General features: G+C 43.0%; 1 protein-coding gene across 1 annotated transcript; it reads left to right on the forward strand.

Annotated features, from left to right (window-relative positions):
• The first annotated feature begins 3787 nt into the window (after nucleotides 1-3787).
• Nucleotides 3788-24925, forward strand: RAB21 (RAB21, member RAS oncogene family). Its single transcript, XM_044978833.1, has 7 exons — nucleotides 3788-4157; nucleotides 17153-17212; nucleotides 17481-17588; nucleotides 19026-19089; nucleotides 20825-20879; nucleotides 21956-22044; nucleotides 23408-24925. The coding sequence occupies exons 1-7, from the start codon at nucleotides 4002-4004 to the stop codon at nucleotides 23545-23547; spliced, it is 672 nt and encodes a 223-aa protein (XP_044834768.1). The 5' UTR covers nucleotides 3788-4001; the 3' UTR covers nucleotides 23548-24925.
• The last annotated feature ends 398 nt before the right edge of the window (nucleotides 24926-25323 follow it).

Genomic DNA, 25323 nt, shown 5'->3' on the forward strand with positions numbered 1-25323 from the left:
AAAACAAGCAAGTAATAACTCCCTGGGACTGAGCCAGCCCTGCATTATTAGGAGATGGTGAGGACCAGAAGTGTGCTGGAGTCATCTTGCTGGTTGTAACCAAGGCTTGTGGAAATCAAAGTGGGGCTGTGAAGCTGTAGCCAGGCTGCTGGAGTAAGGGCTGCTGAACCAGGCCAGTCTAAGCACACAGACACTCAGGGTCTGACCTGCATGCTTCTTGCTGACTGTGAGCATTGCAGGATGGGACCTACAGTAGCAAGGTACCCAGGGTTACAGGGTATGTAGTGACACAACCCCTCACTGGTCCCCAACCCTTCCCAGCCTGTCACAGTAGGCCTAGAACGTCCCGTCCCTCCCCGTCCAGCTGTTCATCTCTAGGTATTACAATAAATGCATCTGAGAGCTTTGAGCTGGCTACACACTTAGGACCCAATCTTGTAATGTGCTTGCACAAACAGAGCCATGCCCCCAAGGGGGCTCTGTGTGGGCACAGGGGATCTGTCCACAAAAAGCTCATTGCAACAACAGGAAGCCTTATTAGAAGAATAAGGCCCCCTATAGAAAACACCTTTTCATCAATAAAAGCCACAAATAAAATTATTTGACAACACACTGCAACCTATCCTAATATATTGGAGCAACGTCTGGGGCCTAATTTTAACAGCTAACTGCCCCATGTCTGGAACAAAACATCAGTGGAAACAGATATACATGTACATTTTATGTATGCTTCAGAACTTGCCTAACAATGGCATTATGACAAAACTGCACACATGGGCAGTGGGTGAACATGCGCTTAGGGGAGGTAGTCCCCGGACCCTCCCCCTCTACCTGAGGCCCTGCCCCTTCTGTCCCCACTCTCCCGCCGGAGCCCAGAACACACCTCCCCACAGCCGCAGGCCCCTCAGCGTGTCCCCAACCCCAGTGTGCCGGGCAGGCAGTGCAGACGGAGCACCACCAGCCCCAGAGCACCGGGAGGCGGTGCGGCCAGCAGCATAGTTCCAGTGCCGTGAGGACGGGCGGCACAGTGTAGCTCCAGCCCGGGGGTCTTGGATGCACCATAGCCCCCAGCCTGCCTGCCCCAGCCTCTCAGCCACAGAAGGAAACAGCAGCAGGATTTTCTTGTTCCAGATCAACCTACAATAAAGGACTTACATACAACTCATTGTAGGATCAGGGGCTCAGTGTCTAAGGAATTCATACAAAAATAATAAACATGGCCACAAGCACCTATGCCCTTAAATTTAATGGGATTGCTCAGGTAGGTAAAATTATGCACATGCTTAAGTATTTGCAAGATCAGGCCCTATGAATGTGGAGGGTTTCAAACGGGAGATGAGTGAGGGCAAGAGAAAATGGTAGCAAGTTTCTTTTACAGAGTTCCTTAATATTATTCCTCTTTCTTTGATAGAGTATTTATACACTCAGAAACTAAATTATTGCATTGTAAAATCATCCTTTAATTAAAAAATTATCTATACCAGGGGTTCTCAAATTGGGGGTCAGGACCCCTCAGGGGATCGTGAGGTTATTATGTGAGTGATCGCGAGCTGTCAGCCTCCACCCCAACCCTGCTTTGCCTCCAGCATTTATAATGGTGTGAAATATATCAAAAAGTGTTCTTAATTTATAAGAGGGGTCACACTCAGAAGCTTCCTGTGTGAAAGGGGTCACCTGTACAAAGGTTTGAGAATCACTGATCTATACTAACTACTTAGAACTATAGTAGTATAACTACTCTCAGTGATCAGTTCGAAGCAAGAAAAATAATGCTCATGTGTCACGCTTTCGGGGGCAATTCAGACCAGTAAGCGGTTATGTCACTGCCGGCCCTGTAACCCTGGGTGCCTCAAATGCTTTGCTATTGTAACTCCTTGCCTGGGACAGTCACAGTCAGCAACAAGAAGGCAGGCCACACTCTGAGTATCCGTGTATAACTGCAGCCCTGATCCAGCAACTCTGACCCCAGCAGCCTGCCAGCAAGTCAGATTCCCTGGTCTCTACCAACTTTGGTTACAACCAGCAAGGTGACCCCCAACCATTCCCAGTCCCGAATTTTCCCAAAACTGTGTGCCATGAAGTATCCAGCACACTCCAGGACAGCTCAGAGAAATAAGGTTCATTGTTCCTGTAAAGAGATAAAAACACATTACTACTTATCAGCTCAACAGGGAAACATACATCCTTCCCCTTAAACACAGCACTGAGTTGGTTTATAGTAAATATAAATAACTGTATTAAAAAAGAGCACAGATTAAGTGAGTACAAGTAAAAGGATTGAAGACAGAATTACAAGTAAAGCAAAACAAAATATGCTTCTAATGGCCAAGACTTAACCAGCTACAAGTTTTGCTTAAGATGGTTTCTCTCACCAGTCATTCTTCTCCCCAGCCATGGCTGACTTTCCTTCAGTCGAACTTTCCACAAAAGTAAAAGGCGCTGGCTTCCCTTGTCTTCTTAGGAGAAAATATTTGCCTAGGCAGGTTTCTCACCTATATTCAACGCGAGACTTCAACCCCCCACCTTTGGTTGAAGGCCCCACCTTTCTCAGCTTGCAAGAACTCTGGCCTTGTGTGTCTATCTAGCAATGGAGGCCAACACTGGTTTTTGTCCTTGCTTAAATTTTCCAAAGTTCAGTGAATTTGTTTCAAGAGGTAAAATTACCTCATTTTATTTGTTCCTTCCTGTGCACTTTCCATCCCCTGTATGATTTAAATGTAAATGGGACTTCCATTGTTTCTGATTCTACTATGCTTGATTTACATAGGTGACAGGTAGGTAGTCGTGACATTCCCTCCTGTCTGGGCATACTGTAGAGTCTAATATCAATGAGTATTCATAATTCCTTACATAGTGTTAATACATATATTTCACAATGAGTGTAATCACCACTTTCTCACTAGCTTTCAGAAAAGACCTCACTCTATACAATTTTGTTATACCACAATATTGTATGCAATCCGTTGTTTTAGCTGCTTATCATTTGAGGTTCAGCCTCCTGTCTTCATAGACCAGTAAACCTTTGAAATGGATCCTTCTGAAGAATAAAACCCAGACCAAGTATCTCTCTCCTGCTGGGGCATAGACTCCTCGCTGTCTCTTCCCCCACTTGTCAGTGTGACCTTTGCCTCCACCCTTTGCTGGCCTGATGGGGCTGCGTGCTGCTTAGATGTAAAGCGAGGGAACACCTGCTTTGCACACCTGCTTTGCACACGCTTTAGCCACACGTCCAGCACGGATTTCTAATCCCCGGTGCCCATCACGGCCCTACACCACTCACAGATATTAACGATCAGAGAGTTATTAGTTGGCCAACGCCACAGGACACGACACCTTCCAGTGCCAGGCTGTAACACCGCCGTGGAGGGCCCCCGCCCTGCCAGGCCGGCCGAGGCTCCCTGCTGGATACCAGGCGGGCTGTGCCTTGCCCTGGGGCTGTCCCTGCTGCCACGCCGACCCCTCCGGACAACCCTTCCCAGCCCCAGCTCCCTGCGACAGGGGAAGGAAGGAGCCAGCCCGCCCCGCCCCGGCCCAGCGGCTGCCCGCTTCCACCGACAGGAGCCCGGGCCCGGGCCGGCGCTGGCTGTCGCCCCGGGGGCGGGGGCACAATAGTCACGGACACGGGGGTCAGACTCCGGAATCTCATCTAGCCCCGCCCCTTAGGAAGCTCGCTAAGCCCCGCCCCCTCCCTCCTGGGGCTCTGGGCGGGGCCTCGGCACCCGCAGCTTCCGCCCCTCCCGTTGGCCGCCAACATGTCGCGTGACCGAGCGGAGCGTGACGTAGGAGGAAGAAGACGCCATTAGAGGGAGCGGGGCCAGCGCCGTGACAAGTGCCCTGGTTCCGTCTCGGGCTCTCCTCGCGGCTGCCCCCTTCGGTCCCCGCATCCCCGGGCTCTCCACGCGGCGGCGGCTCCCGGCCGGGCTCGGTGTCCGGCTGCGCCCTGCGGCCGCTGCGTCGCTGATGTGAGGCCGCGGCCCGGCGAGCGGGCGGGTTCGCTGCGGATGGCGGCGGCGGCGGCGGGTTCCGGCGCGGGGGGAGGCGGCCGGAGCTTCTCCTTCAAGGTGGTGCTGCTCGGGGAGGGCTGCGTGGGGAAAACCTCCCTGGTGCTGCGCTACTGCGAGAACAAGTTCAACGACAAGCACATCACCACCCTGCAGGTGCGGGGGGCCGGGCCCCGGGGCCGGGCGGGGGGCGGTGCCGGGGGGCCGAGGCGATTGTCTCCCTGTGGATACAGGGAGGACGGTCCGGCTGTTGAGCTGTCTGTTCCCAGCGTACTTCTCATCTATGTGCCGCCCCTTTGGTGTCAGTCCGCATCTGTGTCTCTGGTCTCGCCTCCGGGCTGAGTCCTGTTCAGAGGGCTCTGGCACTTTCTGATCGTGTCGTTGCTGCTGTTGTGAGGTCCAGACTGGTACCATCATCTTTTCCTTGGGTGAAGATTGGCATACGTGTATTAATTGTTTCTCCCTCTTCCTGCTTACTTGATTGTTGGTTTTAAGTGGCCAGGCTTGTTCCTTGTTGGTGACTTCCTGGCTTGAGGGGGTTCTGTAGTTCCGTTTATACCCCCAAATGGCCGGGGTTTGGGTTTAAGTACTTATTTATCTTCGATTTCAATGACCTGTTCAGGCTCTTAGCTTTCTGCATGTGGGCCTTTGCAAGCCTGGTATGGGGAAACATGATCTGAAAGTGTTAATTCCTGCTCACTAACTAGGCAACGTGAGTGGCCTGATGACTAAGTGTTATGTGCAAATTCCAGCTTTAGTTGCTGTGGTTAATGTTCTAAGTGAAAGTTAAGCTGCTAAGTATTGAGGAAAGCCAATATCTTCAAAGAAATTGTGAGTGCCTTCAGATTTTGTCTTTAGGTTTTTGAAAAACTCCATGTAAACAAACATCAAGAATTTTAAGTGCAACTTCTAGTAAATATTACTGCTGAAATGTGCTAAATTCTCCAAACTTTTAGCCTTTTTGCAATATGAGGACTAAGCCAGTTTTGGGTAACATCCTAATTATTGAAAGAGCCACTCCATGTAATTGTTCATGACAGCTAAAATGTTTTGAGAATAAATCCTGTCTAAATTATTGGCCCCAGATTTGCAACACCAAAATCCTGTAATTCACTGTAAATTTGTTTGACCTGTATTGAAGTGCATGTACAAGCTTATGTATTGCGTATAAACTCTCAGGACCAGTGATTCTCAGACTCTTTGGGTCTGTCTACACAGCAACTAGACACCGGTGGCTGGCCCATGCCAGCCAACTTGGGCTCACAGGGCTTGGGCTGCAGGGTGGGTTGGTTGGTGGTGTTGTGTAGACATCTAGGCTCTGGCTGGAGCCTGAGTTCTGGTACCCTCCCACCTCATAAGGTCTTACAGCCTGGGCTGGAGCCCAAGCCTGGAAGTCCACACAGTAATGAAACAACCCTGCAAGCCTGAGTTGGTTGACCCACGCTAGCTGCGGATGTCTAGTTGCTGTGCAGACATACCCTAAGAGTCTGGAACTGCTTTTTAATTTGTCTTGTGTGTCCCACTGCTCTGTGAACCACAGTTCCAGATATACTATTCTGGAGTGAGAACAAACTATTTAGGGATGACAACATAGAGTGGAGCTGTAAGCAAGTTGTGCATTATGTGTTTCAAGAAAAACTTAAATTTCTTTCTCAATCAGGTCTGAAGAAAATTTACACCTCTAAATATTTAGAGGTGTGTATGATATTACAGTAGTGGAGACCAGAATGGTAACTATAAAGCATTTATTAAGTATATAGGTTTTCCTTCCTCATCATAAGGGCTTGAAATATTTTTAAACCCTTCATAACCATGAAAATATGAGAGTCTTATCTTCTATTGTGGTGTGTGTGGTGGGGGGGGTTTGAGGACTTCCTGTGAGTCTGAGGTGTGAGCTTGCTCACCTTAATTGAAGGTGCATGGCTTGGGGTTGATTCTTTAATGAACCTTTCTTCCCAAGTTTTTCAGCTCTAGAGAAGTGTTAAGAGTTTAAACTGTGATTAAATACTCCTGTACTTGCTGACAGCAGATGTCTGCAATGGATTCGGTTGTAGCAGAACCATGATGGCACCACTTCAGATGTAATAAGGACCAAGTGTATGATCAGGACCGCTGGGGGGAAGGGGGCGCAAGTGGGGCAATTTGCCCCAGGGGCCCTGCGAGCCCTGGCCTGGTGGTGGTCCAGGTCTTCGGTGGCACCGAAATGCTGCCGAAGACCCAGACCGCTGCTGGATGGGTACAAGTGCCGCAGCTACCTCGCTTTGCCCCAGGGTGACCCTGATCCAGACTGTCCTGGAAAATCTGCACTTCTTCTCTCCTCCCCGCCCCCCCCCCCCAAATGTAGTTATACCAAACTAATCCTTGGTGTGGACAGTGTTATGTCAATGGGAGGACTTCTCTTGTCTGCATAGCTACCAACACTTGGGGAAGTGGATTACCTATGCCAATGGGAGAAGCTCTCTCAGCAGCATTGGTAGGGTCTCCCCAAGCACTACAGCTGCCCCATGGTAGCCCTGCAAGTGTAAACAAGCCTTGTGCCTCTGGTTTTACATTGATATCAGAACTTAGTTATCCACTAAAGGCTGTGACATTAAGACTATTAATAGTCTTGTCATCTGATGTATCTCAGTTTCAGCCAAGCATGTTAGTGTAATTTGTAGTTGGAAATTGAAATTCAGGCACTTCTTGAGGTTAAAGTGAATTGAATCAATACTCTGTGGATATTGGGGAAACAGAGTGAGGGAAGCTACAGGTCCACCACAATTCAATTTTAAAAATAAAACCAAAAGAATGAATTTTTTCTCTGTGGATTTATTGCTTTTAAAGAACTTTTTCTTTTACCTCCTGTAAACAAGCTTTTGGAGTAGAGACGTATGTGGGGAGAATGCACTTCCTTTTCACATGAAAAGGGATAGGGCTCTAGCCTTAGTCCTTGGGTATACAAAAATGAAATATCTTTATAGGGCTGTAACATCACTAGACTTAGCTGACTCACTTATAGTTTTTGATATCGTCATCTTAAACAGATGCTGTGTGCCACTTAAGACTAAATTAAGAATTGTCTCTCTCTCCCCCCCCCCCCCCCCCCCCGGGTGGGTTCCAGGACTAGCTGCTCCAAGAAGCAGTCATTAATGGTGTCTAGAAATTGTATCTCTGCATCTGGTGCTGGGGGGTCAGGTCCAGAAATGTACCTCTATCTTCAGTCAATCCTACTACATATCCTCTCTCTGCAGTGACCCTGGTTCTTCTCTCTTTCCAACATATTGACCCTAAATTCTAAAAACATTAGGCTGCAGGGTCAGTTGGTGTTGAAACTTACTGTGTGAACAGTTCACATTTCAAAACTACTTCTCTTATTGTAGTTGCTTTCCTGTATCCTATTTTAAAGTGTATTTTACTACCATATATGGTCAGCATGTGGATTAAACTAAGGGGTCGCACACTTCCTGGCTTCTGGAGACTAAACTTGTTGCATATAAGGAGCCCCTGGTATGTCTCTCCATTTGTTCCCCCAGAAACTCCCTGTATGCCACCCTTGCATCCTCTAGTTCAGGGATGCTCTGCAATGCCCTCCATTTTCCCCCTGCTAGGGATTCTGTGCCTCCATTCTCTCTTCTCCCATTCCAGCATTTTCTGTTCTCCCACATGGCAGGGGCTCTGTGGCTGTTTCCTATGCCACCCTCCACAGACTAGCATCCCCCAGCTTCTCTTGTGCTCCCATCCCTGTACTGCATGCCTACATGTACCCAGTCCTGCTTCCCCCACTATTATAGGAATGACTGAGTAGGTTGCACGGGGGGAGAGTGGTGTAAATGTGAAAAAGCGTAGTCATAGTAAAAGTTTGATTCATAGAATTTTTATCTTAAAATTTCTAGGGATACAAATTCCATGCTTGAATAATTAATAAGCATGTAGAAAGAACAATCTCACAATCACCATCCAGGTCAGTAAAGTCTCAGAGAGACCAGAGAAGCTACAGAAAACCCAGTAATTGGGGATTTTAATCCCAACATATATAGTTGGGGACATACCACCTGAGGACAGGATGCAGAAAATTTCTTGACACCATTAATGACTGCTTATTGGATCAGCTAGGCCTGAAACCCACAAGGAGACACAATTCTTGATTTTAGTCCTAAATGCTGCATGGGATTGGGTTGAAGAGATTATTATAGCTGAATCACTCAGTAATAGTGACCAATAATGTAACTTAAACTTAATGTCCTGGGGGCAGGGAAGAATATCAAAGAAGCCCATCACAGTAGAATTTAACTTCAAAAAGGGAACTACACAAAGGAGGAGGCTAGTTAAATGGAAATTAAAAGGAACAGTCACAAGAAGGAAATGTCTGCAAGCTGCATGGAAATACTTTTTAAAAAAAAAAAGACTCAAAGTATATGTATACACCAAAATTAAAAATAGTAAGGGGACCAAAAAAACCACTGTGGCTAAACAGAGTAGAAGATTCAGTTTTTAAAGGATGCCTTTTTGTCTCTAACTGCAAGTCCCATCTTACTGAGGAAAACAGAAAGGAACAAACTCTGGCAAGTCAAATGTAAAAAATATAATTAGGCAGGCAAAAAAATTTGAAGAGCAACTAGCAAAAGGTAGATTGGCAGGCTTCCAGCTTCTGATGTATTTAATTTGCTGGACAATCAAGGTACTCAAAGTCAAGGTTGTTGAGAAGCTAAATGAATTATTTGTGTTGGTCTTCACTGCAGAGGATGTGAGGGAGATTCCACATGAGCCATTCATTTTAGGTGACAAATCTGAGGAACTGTATTGTTCCAAAATCTCTTCTATTAACAAATGGATAAATTAAACAATTGTAAATCCCCAGGACCAGATGGTATTCACGCAAGAGTTTTTTGAAGGAACTCAAATATATTGCAGAAATACTTACCAACTATGGTGGGTAAGGTATTGCTTAAATCCGCCTCTGTCCCAGATAGGGTTCATATTAGTTAACTTCAGTGCAGTAGCGCCTCACTTAAGGTTGTAGTTATGTTCCTGAAAAATGCAACTTTAAGCAAATCCAATTTCCCTATAAGAATTAATGTAAATGAGGGGATTAGCTTCCAGTGAAAGTGGTGATCGTCAAATTTGGTTGAGGTGGAGGAGTCAGGGTGGGATATGTCCCTTTCTACTAAATGATCTAGCAATTGGCTCAGCCCTCAAGGGTTAAATCTCTCACTCTACAAGGCAGCAGGAATGGAGGGAGATATGCGCATTTCCTCTTTAAGTATACACCCTTTTTAATTAGATCAGCTTGCTAAGACTGCAGCTGCTGCAAGCTCCCTCCATCCTGAGCCCTGGTGTGTCCCCCTGATCTATGGAAGATGGGGTAAGCGGGGGGGAGGGGGACACTCTGACATTAGACCTCCTTCTTCCTTCCCCCCCCCCCCCCCCCCCCCGCACAGCAAACAGGAGTCTCGGAGAGCAGCTCCAAGGCAGAGGGCAGGAGCAGCACATGGCAGTGGGATGAGGGACAGCTGCAATTGCTAGCCTGCTGGGCAGCTGCTGTACAGGGAGCTGCTGGGGGAGGGGCTGCCGATCCACCCTGGTTCCAAGCTCCCACTGGCTAGCTGCAATAGGCTGCTCTTCCTGCAAGCAGTAGACAAAGCAGATGGCTCCCAAACGAGTTAGAAGGGAGCATATTACACAACTTTAAATGAGCATGTTCCCTATTGATCAGCAATGTAACAACAAAATGTTAACCAGGATGACTTTAAGTGAGGAGTTACTATACCAGGCAAACTGGGTTGCAACTATAATTTAAAAAAACAATTATCAGACACTAGACAAGCACAACATGTTGAGGACGAGTCAATCTGGCTTCCGTAAAGGAAAATCATGCTTCACCAGTCTATTAGAATTTTTTGAGTGGGGGTCAACAAACATGTGGACAAGTGATTCCAGTGGATATGGTGTATTTGGATCCTCAAAGCCTTTGACAGTGTCCCTCACCAAAAGGTCTAAAGCAAAGTAAGGAGTCATGGGATAAGAGGGAAGGCTCTCTCATGGATCAGTAACTGATTAATAGATAGGAAACCAAGAATAGGAATAAATGGTCGGGCTTTTTTACAGTGGAGAGAGGTAAATAGAAGGATCCCCCAAGGATCTGTACTAGGACCAGTGCTGTCAAACATATTCATAAATGATCTGGAAAAGGGGGTAAACAGCAAGGTAGCAAAATTGGCAGATCATACAAAATTACTCAAGATAAGTCTGAAGCAGACAGAGTTACAAAGGGATCTCACAACTCGGTGGACAACAAAATAGCTGACATAATTCAGTGTTGATAAATGAAAATTAATGCACATTGGAAAACAGTACCAACTATACATACAAAATTATCTAAATTAGCTGTTACCACTCAAGAAGTCTTGGAGTCGTTGTGGATAGTTCTCTGAAAACATCTGCTCAGTGTGCAGTAGCAGTCAACAAAGTTAACAATGGTTCCTAGCATTAGGAAAGAGGTAAATAAGACAGAAAATATCATGTCTGTACATAAATCCATGGTATGTCCACATCTTGATACTGTGCAGTTCCTTTTGACCCCTCTTAAAATACATATAAATAAAATAAAATCTGTTAGAATTGGAAAAGATACAGAGAAGAGGAACACAACTGATTAGTAGTATAGAACAACTTCCATATGAGGAGAGATTTAAAAAGATGGGATTGTTCATCTTAGAAAAGAGGCGACAGAGGATATGATGGAGATCTAAAAAATTCTGAATGGTGTGGAGAAAGTGAATAAGGGAGTGTTGTTTACCGCTTAATGTTACACACAAACCAAGGGGCATGCAATAAAATTAATAGGTAGCTGGCTTAAAACATAAGGAAGTACTTGACCCAGCACAGTCAACCTGTGGAACTCGTTGTGAAGGTCAAAAGTATAACTGGGCTCAAAAAAACCTTAAATTCATGGAGGATAGGCACATCAATGGCATTAGCCAAGATGGTCTGAGAGGCAACCCCACAGTCTGGGTGTCTCTAAACCTCTGACTGCTAGAAGCTGGGAGTGGACAACACATTAGAATCACTCAGTAAATTGCCCTGTTCTGTTCACTCCCTCAGAAGCATATGGCACTGGTCACTGTCAGTCAGGATACTAGGTTAGGTGGACCATTGGTCTGATCATATTTGTCTGGCAGGGAAGGCTATATCTATACTGCAGAGCCTCTGCCAATATAGGAACAACACCTCCCTGATATTATGTGTGCCAATAGAAGCATTCATGTTGGCATAGCTTCATCTGCATCAGATGTTTTATTGGCATAGTTATGTTGGTTTGGGGTATGGGTTTTTCAGACCTCTGACATAGGTATGCTGATATAAAATTTAAGTGTAGATGAGTCCTTCGTTATTCAGCGTGTCAGCATGTTAAATGTTGTTGGAAGGATAAGCAAGATGAGATAAGGATATTAATGGGTGCTGTCAAACAGTTTGTTTTTAAAGACAATTGGAGAAGTGCTTGAAGCTGTGACTGCATGAAATAGATGGCAGGGCTCCATGTGTCCCATTTTTTTCCACTCTTGGTTTTCTGATCTCTTCTCCCCCCCAATAGAGCTCTGGTCACTGATGCCTAGAACATTCTCTGAAACCTTATGAATTTTGAATAGTGCATCAGATCAGTTACCACATTAAACAAGACCTCGTAAGCTCAGCTGGTTATGACTTGACAGTGAAACTGGCAGTGACTTTAAGAATGTATTCTCATTTATCCTGAAACATATCAAGCAATGAAATGGTGTGGTTTAAATTGTGCTTAGGCAGATTTTTTGTTTGTAAAAAAAAAATAAAAAAAATCATGTTTATAGTCTAATTTAATTCAGTAAGGACTCAGTTCTGCATTATGGCTCCAGTCAGCAAGGTACCTAAGCATATGGGTAGTTCCCTCTGAAGCTGATGATGAGCCATGTGAAGGAGAGGGGATGAGCCAGGAAGCACTGTTGCTTTCTTTAAAAGTTGCCCTTTGCCATGGGATAAGAGGGGAGAAGCACCGTGCAATGTGGCTCTTGCTAAACTCTCTTGAAAAGTTAGAGCCATTCTAGCATGCAGGAGGGTGGTGAGGCATTAGCCCTGTCCAGAAATGCCTTCAGTGGGGCCAGCTAGCCTTGTTTGCAGAACTGGCTCCCTCCCTAGCATTGGAAGATGGGCTGTGCCCACTCTTTATGGGTGGAGACAGGCTTCTTAAATTTTCCTTACCTAGTGCTTCCCAGACAAGGAATAAACCTAGTTCAGCCTTTATAAATTCATCAGTATGAACTATGAACTAATCACTAAACTAACATATTGCAATATTCTTCCTGTAGTTAAAATTCAGACCTGTTTGATCTGCTACAGTACATGTATCCAGCTCATCCCATCTCAGAATCCCGTAGTCCTTCAGTGCTACTTTATACACAGATTCACTCACTGCAATGTAGTCTTTCTGTACTAGCAGAATTTAGCAAGTTTTTTTTTTAACTGTGAAAGGAATTTTTTATTGGAAACCACAGGGAGAACTGTGATAGGCAAAACGTCCATTCTAGGTCAGACTTCCCCAGGACTCTGGCATTAGGATGCTGCTAGTACGTGGGTATATGCTAATTCAGGCCTGCACAACTCATAAAGCAGCAAGGGCCATATTACTCCAAAGAAAATAGCTGGGGGCCAAACCCCCCAGTGCCACCCAGCCCCCCAAAACACAACCCCCCCCCAGCACTGCCTGCCCTGCAAAAACAACCCCCCCCAAGTGCCGCCTGCCCCACAGAAACAAACCCTCCTTCCCCAGCACCATCCTGCTGAATCCCCCGCCCCGCCACCCCATCCAACCCCTCCTCTCATTCCTGGTGGCCTCCTGGGACCCCTGACCCATCCAACCACCCCTTCTCTCTGTCCCTTGACTGCCCCTGCCATCCCATCCAACCTCCCTCTCCTTCCTGACACCCCCCCAGGACCCTTGCCCCCATTCAACCCCCCTGTTCCCTGCCCTCTGACCACCCTGACCCCTATTCATCCCCCCACCCCCTTACTGAGGTGGCTGGCGGCGCTACAGCCGCATGGCTTGGCTGGAGCCGGGCCATGCTGCTGCCCCGCAGCGCCTAAAGCACTGGGTCAGGCCAAGCTCACAGCCCCCCAGCTTCCCACGAATCAGCTGTTCGCGTGGGAAGCCTGGGAGGGCTGAGAAGCAAGCAGCAGCTTCGCGCTTAGGCCCAGGGAGGCAGAGCGGAGGTGAGCTGGAGTGGGGAGTGATTTCCCTGTGCGCACCCCCGATAGTTTACTTGCTGCAGCGCGGGCGGCCCTCCTCACATCCCTCCGCCCCAGTTCACCTCCACTTGGTCTTCACCTCCCTGGGCCTGAGTGCGAAGCTGCCGCACTGCTTCTCAGTCCTCCCAGGTTTCCCACGCGAACAGCTGATTCACGGGAAGCGGGGGGAGAGGGGGAGAAGTGGGGCAGAGCATTCACGGGAGGAGGCAGAGCGGAGATGAGCTGGGGCCAGCCACTGGCTCACCTGCCCCCCCCCGCCACTACCCACCCACTCACCTCCTCAGCCCCCCTCCCTCACCTGCCACTTGCCTACTCAGCCCCCCTCCCCCTCGTGGGCCGCACAGTGAGCCCACGCGGACCGCATGTTGTGCAGGCCTGTACTAATTAGTCATGTCAGCCATATTTGATTTCATGTTGGATCTTAAATAGTTTAATAATGCGAATCTATTGCTAAAGTGATAAGCACTGAAAATCATTGAAATGGTGGAAGTTGCTAATCTGCCGCCTTGAGCTCAAGTGATAAACAATTGTCTGAAATAGTGTGTTTTTTTTTTTGGTCTTCAGGAATTATTTCTCAAATCTAAACTACAGTAAATACAAAGAGGCATGGCACACAGAGTCCAGATGAAGAGGAGCTAATGCAGCTTTAAGTAAACTTTGCACCCTCCCGATTCTGGGTTCCTCTCAGGTTTGGAGCAGCCCTGATGTAATTTAAGTAGACTTGGGGGGGGGCTTGTCTAAGTTATGACCACGTCCCTAGATTGCCATATAGGTTGCAGCACTATCTGGAATTTCCAGCACTGCACACAGTGACACCCTGCACTTAACATGCCCCTGGCATTCCCCCTACATCAGGGCTTGAGGGAATCCTCTCCTAACTGGATCTGGGGAGTTTTAGAGCTTTTTTATGTTGCTTAGGCTCTTATCCAGCATAAAGGGGCTGGAGCAGGGATGAGGCTCTTGCTCTTTAAGGGAATGATATTTAACACTTCAATGTGCCCATAGATGGAAGACCATTTCTTAACAATTGTAGGCGATTAATGAGTTAAACATAACTGAACTTAGTGTAAATTGTAGGTTGAAGCATTCACTGGAGATCAAAGGCTTTTAATGCATAAAGGACTGAAAAGTCATAAGATATCACAAGACTCAATATAGCAGTAGTAGTTGCAGTTTATTTCAGAGATGCTTGAGATTATTTGGCGATAACTTCTGTTCATCTCATGTCTTGGAAACCACACCCAAAAAATGTCATAGAAATTAAAACTCATGACTTTCAGATTTAAACTAGCCTTAGTCCACTAAAGTTTTATATTCAGTAAAGCTACAAAAGGACTGAAATGAATAAGAATCTATTATCTTCCAAGTTACATTGCAGAATTCTCATAACTGCAGCTCTTAATGTTGAATAAAACAGAAGTGAAGCGACTTCTTGCAATTGGAAACCTAACAGGTTAAAGTTGAGCTTTTTTCTTAAGAATCCAAGACTAAAATGCACTGGTGTATATGTTCTAAGAACATACCCTTACACTGAATATACTAGCATATTTATAGTCACAAATGCTAGAAGTCCTAAGTGACTAGGGGACATTAAGTAAATTTCTCAAGCAAACACTGTTAACCCAATAATGAAGCCTACCAACCAAGGGAGTTACCTCTGCTGCCTAACTCCTTATACTACATGGATAAAGCAGTTGTGCATTGCATTGTAACTCTAGCATATTGTCTAATGCATCATAAAAATATAACTTGAAGCCTGCTTTCACTTAGCTTCATACTGGGGGAAAATCTTCTAATCACTTGTTGTTCAGTAGCTAAGACTTTACATTTGATCAAAGAAAATATGCCTGTCCCAATTTTTGGGCTATAGTCAAAAGTAAATTATATGAAATATTTGCTCCTGTGACTGTCAACATTGCTGCTTGTCTTTTTTTAATGTTTCAGACTTTAACTTTAGCTTAGTTTTTGTCCCTAGCTTTAATGCAAACTTAATGCCATTTCTACCAGTCTGAGATACAACTAGAACCAAGACTAATAAATTACTTCAAATTCAAAAGAATCTGAAGAATGGTTTGAAATCTAAATGTTGGGGGTACCTTTACCTCCTCATAGTATCTAAAGTGATCTGGTAGATTCACAATATGTATGGTGTCCAGATTATTTTACTTGGCTGCAGTCTGGAGTTGTAGTATTTTAACCATGTGAACTGGTTGCTGTAGTCTGAATCTGGATTCTGTAGCTTTTCTTTGAAAGAAGCTGCCACTGATGGGAGTTTCCTGTTTTCTTGCCCACAAACGTCTTTCTTCAAAGAGAAGGGCCAGTCTGTTTCATGTGAGGAAAGTTGCAACATAGTATTTATCTTTTTGCCAAACCTCAAAAATGGGGGTTCTCAAACTGGGGGTCAGGACCCTTCAGGGGCTCATGAGGTTATGATGTGGGGAGTTGCGAGCTGTCAGCCTCCATCCCAAACTCTGCTTTGCCTCCAGCACTTACAATGGTGTTAAATTAAAAACACTTTTTATATATTCATATGCGCACAGTCAACCTGTGGAACTCCTTGCCTAAGGAGGTTGTGAAGGCTAGGACTATAACAGGAATGTATCTAGCTCTCTTTTAAAACATAGAGGTTAAGTCCATTAATGGGTATTAGCTAGGATGGGTAAGGATTGGTGTCCCTACCCTCTGTTTGTCAGTGTGTGGAGGTGGATGGCAGGAAAGAGATCACTTGATCGTTGCTTGTTAGGTTCACTCCTTCTGGGGCACCTGGCATTGGCCACTGCTGGCAGACAGGATGCTGGGCTGGATGGACCCAGTATAGCCGTTCTTATGTAAGGCAGGGAGTCGCACTCAGGCATGCTATGTGAAAGGGGTCACCAGAACAAAAGTTTGAGAACCACTGATCAAAAAGATCCCCTCAAAGTAAGATTTCAGTCACTATGGTAGCTAAGGCCACTGTGCCACAAAACTTGTCATGCCTTGAGCTCTTAACTCTTTAAATTGGCCTACATCTGTCCCAGGCTCAGTTGCCCTGGTATGTTCCAAATGGGGGTGGGGTGGTATTAATGTAAAAAAAAAAAAAAATCAGTTGGCTTATGGTATAACTAACAGACGGGTAGCTATTAGTCTGGATCTGTAAAAAGCAACAGAGTCTTGTGGAACCTTTATAGACTAACAGACATATTGGAGCATAAGCTTTTGTGGGTGAATATTCACTTCATCAGACCCCTAGAATTCAGACCAAGGAGAACAGACTACTCTGAAGGCAGGGATGTTCTCATGGAGGATCAGAAGTGACCATGGATGCCAAAGGATAATAGCTAGCTAATAGTCACACTAATTAGGGCTGATTAGTGTGTTTAATGTTCAAATCTTTGTCCATTGTTTATGGGTTAAGACCTAACTACTTTTTCTCATTAAACTAGATTTTATCATTAAAATCTTACATAATTGGCTTGGGATGCTAGATCATTTGTAACACAATGCAAAATTCCTGAATTTATTCTTCACTCCAGACTGAATAAATGGCAGTTACTACTTAAATGCTGCCCAATGGTGAAGCAATATTGAGATGTTATAAAATTGTTCGACTTGCCTGGAGATACTCTGAAAGGCAAGCTGAAAGTGTGGTTTCTTGGAGCTAGGCTAATCCCCAGCATTGGACAATATTATATGTTTTGGTCTATCACCTCCACACATCTTCTGATGGTTACCTTGGCTTGATTAATGGTGATCTGAACAGATTTTTGCTTCAGGGTTTGTTTTTCCTTTTTTAAAACCCAGTAGTACAAAAGTAATTCAGATATAAACAACTCTCTGGATTAGTCATAAATGTAAAAATTAACTATGACTCTTGTCTCTAAACTGTTTCATACATATTTTAATTTCTGTTCTAGGCATCTTTTCTAACAAAGAAGCTAAACATTGGAGGAAAAAGAGTAAACCTTGCGATATGGGTATGTTTGTTTATCTGCCTTTTACATTTCTGTTCACTCTCCTTTTTTATAAACTTCAGCTTTTCACTTTTAAAATGGAATTCAAGTCTTGTTTGTTAAAATACTAAGCACAAATAAAATGAATACACATTTGAGATTCTGGTTGGATTATTGCCAAGAACTAAGTTTGTTTACTTCTAGTGTTACTCTTGTTCAATAATTGGATTTCCTTGACTGTTGTCAGTTTTTTGCCTTAATGAACACTAACACAAATGTCTACCACATGCAGGATACAGCAGGTCAAGAAAGATTCCATGCACTGGGTCCAATTTACTACAGAGATTCTAATGGAGCTATTTTAGTATATGACATAACAGATGAAGACTCTTTTCAAAAGGTACTGTGACAAATTCATCTCCTCACAAGTAAATAGGTTCAAAGCTTCCCTACAGTATGAATGTGCAACTTGGAAGTTTCCATTTCATCAGTAACTAAATGTACTTTCTAATTAACTTAGTTACAAAAACTGCAGTACAGTCAGTTTTTATAACTAATCAATTTGAAAGATCTAAATTCTTTTTTCTTTCTAATAGAAAATCTTCCAACTTTACCAGAAGGGAACAGTTTAAGGAACTTTTTTCTTCCTCCTTTGCGCGCCCCCCCCCCCCCTTTGCTCCTGGTAAAACAGTTAAGATTAATGTTGTTATGGCACTGTCATTAGAGTTTAACTACTTATATTCTGAAGTAATTAGGTCAGAACTACTCTACTATATATTTACAAGAACAGTACTTAATGTGGTAGTGATGGAACAATAACATTAGGTACTATACATGCCTGTTGCATAGATCTCAATTATTTGAAATGTAACATGCCTTGCTTGTGGAATGCACTACTTTACCATAATTTCCAAGTTACTACACTAAAGAAAATGTTTCCAACAACAATGTGCCTCTTGATTACTAATATCTTGTAACAGTAAGTAGAAGTAAGGTTTTGGAGCTTCTATGTCTATATAGAGCTGCTTATATATTCCAGAGTTGAGTCCATAAATCTAAATGATCTACTTATTAGAATATTACTTGGTAAGATTCTGAAGGATTTTCATTTTAATCAAGTTATTTTCCATCATGTACTCTGTCTAAAGAGAAACATGTGGCTTGTTGTTTTTTGTTTTGTTTGGTTTTAATAGCACATAAGTTTGGGGTTTTTTGTATGTTTTCACTTTTGTATCATGGGATCTAATTTTTATTGGACTTTCTTGCAGTTAACTTCCTCCCTTCCTTCCTTAACCATAATAAATAGAAATTCATAAGCTTATACACTCACTTTGTCCACACAGACTAAATGATATTTTCTATTGGTCCATCTCCAACCATACATGCAAAAGTAGTAATCTTTTCTGGTTCCGTTCCTCCCCAAACAGTCCTCTATTATGTCTAAATTGGATTGTAAAACACTCAGAGCAGGCCCCAGTTCTTCTAGTAGAACACCATGCACACTAACCTATCACTGATCCATCTGTGTAGCAGTCAATACAGAAGTCAGATTTGACCTAAAAGACAACCTCATGTGCATTTACATCACATGTGATATGCAGCTTGCTCTTTGGGACTGGGATAACAGATGCTGGATTACCTTTAGTACAACTCAGAGGTGCATAACTTCTCTGGATTCCAGATCGCCCGCCTAGACTTCATCCTTTTTTAGTCTATAAAGACACTTGCATAGGTATCTGTCTTAGTCTTAAAGCTGTATAGTTGGATCCATGACCTTAAAGTGGTGATACATGTATTCTCATTTTAAGAAGCATCTAACTCTAATATTTGTATGCAGGTAAAAAACTGGGTCAAGGAATTAAGAAAAATGTTGGGAAACGAAATCTGTTTATGTATAGTTGGTAAGGCTATCTTATTTTTTAAAGCAGTCTGTTTTGAGTGGATGAGAGACTTGTTTGTAAATGTCCAGTTTAAACATTGCCATGATTACTTGCTTTTGTGATAATGGAACATCAGCTTCCTACCAAATGTAAGACTATCTGTACTGTGAACTCAGCAGATACTATATATTGATACCTAAACTTTTAAGTATATGCAAGATTTGGTGTGGAAAGATAAATTAACTTTAGCTTCCTCAGTATGTATTAAATGGACTTGGGTGTCACACACTGAGCATTGGTGCATAACATTTAGGCACCTAAAAAATTACAGGAACAACATTCATAAGCTTGAGTTAAGTGCTAGGCTCCCTGTACAATGAATGAGGAGATGGGTGCCTTAAAAGCAATCCACAAAGCTAGCTCACTAGGTGAGGAGCCACTTCAGCATCTCCCATTGGCTAGCTTAAGAGAGGAGGTTGTTCTAAGCATTCTCCCTCCCTTGGAGATAGCAACCTAAGTTGGGGCCATTGGGAAGTACTTACCTCTACTTAATGATCTGTAAACCTGAACCTGTCTCTTGGAGTCATGTGGCTTAAGTACCTCAGGTGTTTCTTGTGGGATTGAGTTAGGTGCCTGTCTAACCCACATAAAATGTCGAGGTGGTGGTGCTGCCCACCGTAACTTTTTGCCTAGTGGTTGGAGCACTTGCCTAGCATGTGGGAGACCCAGGTTAAATTCCCCCTCTCTGCCAGAGGGGGAGAGGATTTGAACAGGGATTTCCCACTTCTGCGTGCTCTAACCACTAAGCTATGGGATTTTCAGATGTGGGGCTCCCCCATCTCTCCTGTTGGAGCATTCCACTGTGAATAAATGAAAGTGAGAATGGGAATGAATCTGTAGCCTGGTGGTTACGATGCTTGTCTGAGAGATGGGAGTCCCAGGGTTTAGTTCCCCCGTTCCAGTTGCTTTAATTACTTATCCATAGTAGAACATCTTCAACAGACTCCATCCTTGTCTCCCAGTGACTGAGCTGTGAGTTTCTCGTGTGAGAGCACTCTCTCCTGAGAGGTGGGAGACCCCCCTTCCCTGTTTATATCTTATTGTCACTAAGCAGTGAGGGTATTAGAAGCCGAGTCTCTCACCTCTCAGGTGAGTGCTATAACCACTGAGCTAAAAGTCATAAGATGGGCACCCCCTCCTCTGGTGGTCACACTTTGAATGGACTGTGATCCAGCAGGCAGCTCTGAGCATGTCTCCTGGATCAGGCCCTGCATATGAGATGGTCAGGTAAATGCTCTTCCTCAGTTCATGGACACACTGGAGCTCAGGCTGGAGATAGGTATCTGGACACCTAGAGGAAGGCCAGTGTGTGTGTGACCAAAGGCAGGAAAATAGACCCTAGGAAAACTGTTTTTTTACCCTGAAAACTTAAGTACTTAAACTTATTTGGTGCCTACAGGGTTTAGCAGGAGTTTTGTGGTTAACAGTGGAGCCTAAAATTGGGACTTAGGGGTGCCAGTGAACCTTTTTGGATCCCATCCTAAGTATCTGGGTGAAAGGGGAAAATCTTTAAATACTGCTAACCCTTAACATGTAAAACCTTTTAAGGAACACCAGCTTGATGTTAGATTGTTTGAAGGTAGTCTTTGGAAAGTGATAGGAAGAAAGATCCATAGTTTCTAGACTTTTTTTTTTTCTTTAGTCTGTTCTGCACACACTGCAAAGATCTGAAGACTAGTGTTGTTCTCTCTGACAGGTAACAAAATAGACTTGGAAAAAGAGAGGCATGTTTCAGTTCAAGAAGCAGAAACGTAAGTTTGTTTTTTCCTTGTTAAACTTTGATTGTGTAACTTTAAATTAGTTAATCAATTCTGCTGTAAGTAGTGCCTTCATCACAAGACTAAAAAAGCAGTAGTGCTTTTAGTGAACAGTTGTAGCTAATTATTATAGCTTTTGTTTTGCTTTTATCAGCCAGAATTACTGCTATAGCTAACATTCCATCCATGTTCTACTCCATATATGTATTCAAGGATTTACAAAGCTTCAAAATTATACAGAACTCTCTTAAATTGCAGTATATTCTGTAGTAAACTTAGCTTCTGAAGCCGTTTTTAAAATAGTAGATGCTCCCTTTATTGCTTTCAGTGATGCTTCTGAATCTACACTATTCATAGAATCGTAGAATTGGAAGGGACTTTGAGAGGTCATCTAGTCCAATCCCCTGCATGCATGGCAGGACTAAGTATTATTTAGACCATCCCTGACCAGGTGTTTGTATAATCTGCTCTTTAAAAAAATCTCCAATGATGGAGTTTCTATAACCTCCCTAGGCAATTTATTCCAGTGCTTAACTACCATCCTGACAGGAAGATTTTTCTCATGTCCAATCTAAACCACCCTTCCTGCAACTTAAGTCCACTGCTTCTTGTCCTATCCTCAGAGGTCAAGGAGAACAATTTTTCTCCCTCGTAACAACCTTTTTATGTAATTGAAAACATAAGAATGTCCATACTGAGTCTGGCCATACTGAGTCAGACCAAAGATCCCTCTAGCCCAGTATCCTGTCTTCCAACAGTGGCCGATGCCAGGTGCCCCAAGGGAAATGATCAGGACAGGTAATCAAGTCCCCTGTCATCATTCCAAGCTTCTGTTATCTGTTTGCTAAAAGGTGGGCTTGGGTTGTTTGCACACAGTATACAGGAGTGGCATCAAAATGAAATAACAAATTTTTTTTTAATATAGTAAATATACAAATCAAAGTATGGAGGATTTGTCTTACAGAGTATTATACACTTCAAAGTATGAAGGCTTGAAAGGATTTTTGATTTCTTTAACATTCCATGTGGTCTCATAAGTAAAGCTTTTTCTGTATTTGCACTATATACAGATATGCAGAATCAGTGGGAGCAAAACACTATCATACTTCAGCCAAACAAAACAAAGGAATTGAAGAACTCTTCCTTGACCTCTGTAAAAGTAGGTATTGCATTTGCTGTGGTGAGCTTACATTGGTACAAGTTGATGGAAAAAGCCTTCATCAGAATAAGTCCTTTTAGATAATAGGTTGGAAGATGGGTTTCGCAGCTATCTAATCTACTGTAGTTAAATTTAGTAACTGATCATTCATAAGACTGATCAATTATGTGAACTAATCTTTTGATGCCAAACTTTCTATAGCTGAATATCTTCAGTCTTTGAGCCAACATTCAAGCTGCTGCAGGTTTGAAGAGACTTAAGATTTGGTGCCAAAGATAAAAAATCAGGCACACTCCATACACTTTATGTGTATTATTGAATGATTAATACATTATCTTGTGCACTGTACCTGTTGTAATTTTGAGACCTTCAACTGTCTGAACTCAATCCTCAATTAGTTAATAAAACAGGGGCTCTAGTGTCCAAAGTAAAAATGAAAACCAAGTTTAAGGCTTGTTCAGGCTATTTGGAATATAGTGTTTCAAAGTGTATTTGTTTAAAATTTCATTCTTGTACTGCTGCACTCTGTGTCCAAGGTCTCTCCTTCACCCTATCTAAGCACTGGTTGGTTGAAAACAGGAAAAAGTACATAAACACACTTTCCTCTTCCATTTTCCCTATGACTATTTCTCCTTCTACTATTGCTCCCTTCTAATCCTCCATCCCCCAGAAACTTGGCTTCAGAACTCTTGATTTGAAGTTCTCTCTAGTCACTTGCTGTCCAGAGTCAACTTGGAGTTTATTGCACAGATCTTAAACCACATTCCAAATGGTCTGGATTGGAATATAGGTGCCTTACTCCCTACATCTGTGAATTCTTTGTGAACACCTGTCTTAAACCTTCAAAGGAGCCAAATTAGGAAGGAAACGGATCTAGCATCATTCATCTGTCTGCTGTTGCTTTCCTTTATTTGTAGAATTTTCAGCGGTAACTTTTTTTGTTCCTATGTACTAGCCCTAGTGCAGTAGTTAATATGGTTGAGAGAGGTCATTTATTTAGGCCCAAATGCCTTACTAACTCAACTACCGAGCACCCAAATGGTCCTACTGAAGTCCAATTAGAGCTGCTGGGTGTTCTGAATTTCTGGGATCTAAATATGGATTAGGACTTTAAATGTAGCAACCTGTTTTAAAATGTTGGTCTGTGGTATCAGCTGTGGATCACTTTAAATAAAAGTGGATTTTTTTTGGTACCGGTATGTTGAAAAATTTCAGTTTGCTTACATCTTGTATTGCTAAATGTAATCATGTTGATAACAGCTCTGTGTGCACTGAGATTAAATAGCTTGTTGAAGAATTCAGAGCCTTGAAATATTTAAAATTGTAATGGACTGTCATCCTGATTCGAGTTCTTATTTTCCAGGAATGATAGAAACTGCTCAAGTGGATGAAAGAGCAAGAGGCAATGGTTCCAGCCAGTCAGGAACTGGAAGGCGGGGTGTACAGATTATTGATGATGAGCCACAAGCACAGAGCAGTGGAGGATGCTGTTCTTCTGGATAACTGTATAAAACTGTGGATTATTGCCCCTCAACATGAAGACTGCCATGTTTCAAGTCATGCATTCTTTACCAGTGGAGTAATAGAATTAACAGTATTGAAAAATAATCACTTATAACACTGCAGAGACCAAGTGCTAAACTAGTGGAGTCTGAGACCAGAGAATTGGCATTTTCTACAGTGGTTAACAAAGCAATTACCAATGGCCTTTTTACATATTTTTCTTTAATGAGGAATAATATGCATATAGAAAAGACCTACTTAAAGGCTTCATTTATATTCTTTAAATCAGATCATTATTTAATAACTTATATACATTGTTGGAATGGTATACATTTTTGCAGCTGTTTGTATTTTGTGGTAGATTCAACTGTATCACTTCTAAACTGCAAACTTTTTTTTTAAATTAGCAAATAACTGAACTACTATTTTTGCAGGGCTTACACAAGTCCATAACTGTCAACTACTTTGATATACTATATATTCATTCTGTATGCCAAGCTGGTAAAATACATTGTAAATTACATATTAAATATTTTATCTGCTTTTACAAGTGCAGGTGCAGAAATACATAATCATCCTTGTCAGTGATTGTCAAGTGAATAACAATTGGTGAAAAGATGCAGGTTTTTCATTTGTACTTTGTCAGACTGCTTGTTTCTTCACCTGCTCTTCCTGCAGACTCCTAACAGGTGGGGTTTTTTGGTGTATTCAGTTACAGAGCTCTTTAAAAGTCTCTTCCTGGCAAGTAGCAATATGCTACAGAGCACCTCTAGTGACAAGGTAGGAGTGCTTCCTTAAACTCCAGTTAACCCAGAGGGACTTGAGTCCCAGATGAACAGTGGAGCACACTGCCATCTCAAGTCTGCAATTGCTTCATCCTCTCCCTAGTCTCCAAGGAAGCCTAATCTTAAATAAATTTAGCCCTTGTCCATCTGGTAGCCACTAAACAATGTTTGTGAAAAGTTGTATTAGTATCCTTGCCTCCTAAGACAGCATTTTTAAACTTTAATGAGCATTAGTTGTTCATACTACAAAGCTTGAGTGAACAAGTAAATGAAATTTAACTTTCCTGAATTACTTTTGAGTTTGAGTGGTTTGACTATAAATGTAAGATGTAAAAACTTAAAGATGCAGTGTAACTATAGGAACACTAGAAAGGACTAAATTATATTCATGCGTTGCTGCTTTTGTAAAGCTTGGTGAAGCCTACTTTAAGGTTTTGGGCAGATTTTTTTTTGAAATATTAAAGTGTGTTTAAAAAAAATTATCTGCAGCAGGAACACATGGTGGCAATTAAAACTTAAACTGTTGTGCTCTGACTTTTTTTACACAATTTGTCACGTTTGGAAAAACAGTAAAAGTGATGTCTGACAAAATAGAATATTCTTTGGCTTTCCTTTTTCTGAAGGGCAGAATCAGGATTACTTAAGCAATTGCAAATGTACTGAAAGCTGTGGGAAATATCTATTATACAGTATAGGTGATTGCAAATCCATTTGTACTACAACAAGAATATGCTGAATATCCTCAGTGTATTCCTTTTTCCCTCTGCCCCAAAATGATAGAATTTTAGCTCAAGTACTTCATGGTAAAACAGTTGGAACCTACATTTCCACAATCCAATCTGGGCAACCTTGGGCTTAAACCTGACAGACAGTTAGGTAACTTTTCAAACATTGTGTAAATGGCTTATACATCTTAACTGGCAAGAAAACATAGCATGCTATTGCTTGGCCTCTGTAAATGACTGTGGAAAACATTAATGAAAAGTCTGAT

Source organism: Mauremys mutica, chromosome 1, assembly GCF_020497125.1.
Source record: "Mauremys mutica isolate MM-2020 ecotype Southern chromosome 1, ASM2049712v1, whole genome shotgun sequence".
Taxonomy (NCBI): domain Eukaryota; kingdom Metazoa; phylum Chordata; order Testudines; family Geoemydidae; genus Mauremys; species Mauremys mutica.